This window comes from Cebus imitator, unplaced genomic scaffold, assembly GCF_001604975.1.
Source record: "Cebus imitator isolate Cc_AM_T3 unplaced genomic scaffold, Cebus_imitator-1.0 Scaffold33, whole genome shotgun sequence".
NCBI classification, from domain to species: Eukaryota; Metazoa; Chordata; class Mammalia; order Primates; family Cebidae; genus Cebus; species Cebus imitator.
In genome coordinates, this window is record NW_016107348.1 from 434,032 (window position 1) to 438,458 (window position 4,427).

The window sequence follows — 4,427 nt, forward strand, 5'->3', positions numbered from 1 at the left end:
AAAAAAGAGTACTGTTATACCTTTCAAATCCAATTTTTGTTATAAAATTTCAAAAAAGATTCTCAGTCAGAATTAATACCACAGTCAAGTTAAACACCAGGAAGCTACATTACTGTAACTTAATGTACAGAAAGGAATGTTTCAGAACAGAGAAATTAGGATGAAATGAATTTTGGAATATTTTTAGCATCACGTCCCAAAAACTCTGTACCCATTAGCAGTTATTCCCTTTTGCCATGACGCCTCGCCCCAGTCTCTAGGCAACCACCAGCATTTTGTCTGTCTCAATAGAGTTATCTATTCTGGACATTGCCATGTAAATAGGATCATACAATATGTAGTCTTTTGTGACTTCCTATTTTCACTTGGCAAAATGTTTACGTTTCACCTATATTATAACATGTATTAGTATTTCTTTTGATTTATTGTTAATCCATTTTATGGATATACTACATTTTATTGATCTGCTTATCAGTTGATAGGTGTTTGTTTCCACTTTCTATTATGACTAATATTGCTGTAAATATTATTCATATACAAGTTTTTGAGAGGGTATGTTTTTCTTTCTTTTGCATATATACCTAGGAATGGAATTACTAGGTCATATGTTAGCTCTTCGTTTAATCTGTCAAGGAACTTCCAGACTGCTTTTCTTTTTCTTTTTCTATTCTTTTCTTTGAGACAGATTTTTGCTCTGTCACCCAGGCTGGAGTGCAGTGGCACCATCTCAGCTCACTGCAACCTCCAGCTCCTGGGTTCAAGTGATTCGTCTGTCTCAGCCTCCTAAATAACTGGGCATACAGGCACATTCCGCCACACCTGGCTAATTTTTGTATTTTTAGCAGAGATCTGGTTTCACCATATTGGCCAGGCTGGTCTTGAATTCCTGACCTTGTGATCTGCCCACCTCGGACTCCCAAAGGCTGGGATTACAGGCCAGATGGTTTTTCAAAGCCCTGCACCATTTAACATTCCCACCAGCAATGTCTTGGATAGTTTAAATTTCTCTGCATTCAAGCCAATACTTGTTGTTTGTGTTTTTGATTATTGCCATCCTAGTGGGTGTGAAATGATATCTCATTGTAGTTTTGATTTGCATTTTCCTGATGACCAGTGATGTTGAATGTCTTTTCATGTGGTGATTAGGCATTTTTTTTTTAAGACAAATATCTGTTGAGTTACTTTGTCTGTGTTTTAACTGGACTATTTGTCTTTTTATTTATTTTATTTTATTTTACTTTATTTTTGAGACAGTCTCGGTCTGTTGCCCAGGTTGGAGTGCAGTGGCACATTCCTGGCTCACTGAAACTTTGGCCTCAGGTTCAAGTAAATCCTCTCACCTTAGCCCCTCAAGTAGCTGAGACAATAGGTGCGCATCCCCACACCCAGCTTTTGTATTTTTAGTAGAGAAGGGGTAAAATCTTAGCCGTTCTCATTTACCAAAATTCTTTTTTTCTTTTTTTGAGATGAAGTCCCGCTCTGTCACCCAGGCTGGAGAGCAGTGGCACAATGTTGGCTCACTGTAACCTCTGCCTCCTGGGTTAAAGCTATTCTCCTGCCTCAGCCTCTTCAGTAGCTGGGATGACAGGCGCATGCCACCATGCCTGGCTAATTGTTGTGTTTTTAGTAGAGATAGGGTTTCACTATGTTGGTCAGGCTGGTCTCGAACTCCTGACCTTGTGATCCGCCTGCCTCACCTCTCAAAGTTCTGGGATTACAGGTGTGAGCCACCATATCCGGTCCCTGATTTTTTTATCCTAAAAGTACCAATTGCAGTATCTTTAGTTTTTCAGATCTGCATCTTTTGACTTTGTTTCTGCTGTTTCCCATTTATTCTGCCTAGTTCCCTGGTATGTTTTATGAACTTTGACTACGAACTTCTCCCTTTTATGGAGCTTTATCTGTTGGAATTCTGTATGGCCTTGATTGATACTGTAATCTTTCAGGGAGGAATTGTATTTGTGTCTGCCAATAGCCTGGAGACCCAGCTTGGGTTTGCTTTAGAACATATTTATCTCAGATTTTTCAGACCACATTGTGTGAGTTTAGATTGCAGACTTTAGTGAGGGGGTTATGAGTTCTTGGGGCAAATTTTCCCTCTCTGAACAGCATCAAGTAGAGATAGACATATTTCCTTCTGTTGTGGTTGCTTTCTTATCCACTGAGGTTGCAGCCTTATGTGTGGTCCCTAGCTTTATGTTGCAGTATCCTGTTAGACTTCCCATTTTGGGCATGCCCTAGACTTTGCCGTTCTATAAAGTATTGTCCTCTGTGTACTATTCTGCAAAAATACTGTGCCCTGTGTTGCTGTCCGTGTAGAAGCTCAAGATTTCTAGGATTTGGCGAGAATCCTTACATTTCTCTCATGTCCCCTGAGGTTCTAGTTTCATTTTCTTTTTTTCTTTTTTGCCTCTGTGGATTTGTACTAGCTTAGCGATAAGTTTTAATAGTTTTTCGGTTTTTAATTATTTTACCCAGCATCTTAGTAGTCTTAATTGTAGAATCAGTTCAGGGAATATAATTTCCCATGCTGTCAGAATTGGATCTGTAGCATTGCATAATTAACATAGTTGTAATTACTGTGTGTACATTTACTAGTTTTGTTCTTAGTATTTTTATGTATAAATTTCCTTCTAGTTATTTTGACCATGCTGTCATGTTTTGTGGTTGTACCATAGTTTGTGCAGTTATCTTTGTATTTGTTTGTTTTCAACTTTACGATTTAAATAGTGCTACCAGGGAGCTGTATCCATCAACTTAAAAGTCATGTGTTTTTCTTCCCGTAGGTCGAATTGACATAAAACAGTTGATAGCAAAGAAGATACAGTTGACAGCAGAGGCAGAGGCAAGTAATTCCCTCTTCTAGAAACAAACTTGTAGAGTTTTAGAGTTTTGTTTGGCAACATTTTAAATGCTAAATTGCTCAGATAGTTATTTAAGCAGTACATCAGTTGCTGTTATCCTGTGGAACAAGAAAATAAGATCTGTCAACCTGGATCCTGCGGAAGGATCCAGACTGCCTTTTTCCCCTCCCATCTCATCGATCACTGGCATTTTCTGGCTCTTCCAGCAAATCTTGGTTTTAGTGACCCATGTTAATAGTTGATAGAGTTGAATGTCTGTATGAGTGCTTTATGAAAGTATCTGTCATGGTTCATAGTAAATAGCAGCCTTCTAATAAATGTTGAATCTGAATCTAGAAGTAGATTTCCTGTCAAGGAAGTAGAAATAATAACTCAAAAAAAAAAAATAAAATCATGGAATCATTTCAAGTGGGGATAAATAGTTCTACAAACCAGAATTCTTCAGTACCCTCAGGAAATTGTGGAGAGAAAAGAATACTTTAAAAAAAAATTATAATTCTATACCTGGGTATAAGTTGACTTTAAATCCAAAGCAAATTCCTATTTTCCCAAGGAGAAGATCACTTCCAAAATTTATTGGCCAGTTTGACTATATAAACATCCAGTGATGATGAAGTAGGCCTGTTTTATTTATTTAGTTACATGCATATATGCATGTACATATGCATTTATAGAATAATCTAGATTTAGAAACATTTTTGTAATCATGTTTCATGAAATTATGTATGCCAGATTATTTATGCTCACTTTGATGTCAACGCATTTGTTATTATCAGAGCTAGTTTTCAGTTATCATCCAAGGCCAGGGGCATAGTATTTGCACTTTTATCTAATTGGTTGGAGGTCAGTACTGTTTGAGTTCAAGGATGTGCTGTCACAGAAAATTTATTACAAGAACCTATTTGTTTGAGGAGATCTGCCCTGCTCTCCTCCCATCGTCCTGTAGATATATTTGTGATGTCTACAATGTAATCCCTTATGGTACTGCTTTATAAAGTGGTACTGAAAAGATGTATTTACTGCACTTGAAATTGTGGGTGTAGACTCCTTGTTAATAGGGTGTTAAACTTTATTTTTTCTGATTCTGTTAAGTTACTCGTGTAAGCCTCCAGCACTGCAGTGATCAAGGTCACTTCTGGTGAACGTCTTTTCCACTTAGTGCTTTGTTTCTCCATCATAAGAGATTGTTTAAGGATTTGTTATGTAACTTCTTATCTAATGACTAATTTATAATTTTGGCTAAGAAAAGAAAAATATTTAATGTATAAGCAGATGCTAGTTTTAGACGTCTATTCTTTCTTGCAAGTTTAGTGATTAAAATAGTTTTTGTTTTTGTGGTTTACTTGGGTGTTTCTGACCCTTCTTATTTCTCTAGTCAGGCAGGATACCTACATTTGTCTTTTATTCCTTTTTCACTTCTCCTTTTGTCCTCTTTTGCTCCCCCATTTCTTATCAAGAACACAAAACTGCCGGGCGCGGTGGCTCAAGCCTGTAATCCCAGCACTTTGGGAGGCCGAGGCGGGTGGATCACGAGGTCAAGAGATCGAGACCATCCTGGTCAAC

General features: G+C 37.6%; 1 protein-coding gene across 1 annotated transcript in view; it reads left to right on the top strand.

Annotated features, from left to right (window-relative positions):
• The window catches only part of SOAT1 (sterol O-acyltransferase 1), a 73,260-nt gene that overhangs the window by 33,202 nt on the left and 35,631 nt on the right, over positions 1–4,427 (top strand). The window contains exon 3 of the mRNA XM_037737046.1: positions 2,787–2,845. Within this exon, the coding sequence (XP_037592974.1) occupies positions 2,787–2,845 (59 nt within the window). The remainder of the gene's footprint in view (positions 1–2,786; positions 2,846–4,427) is intronic.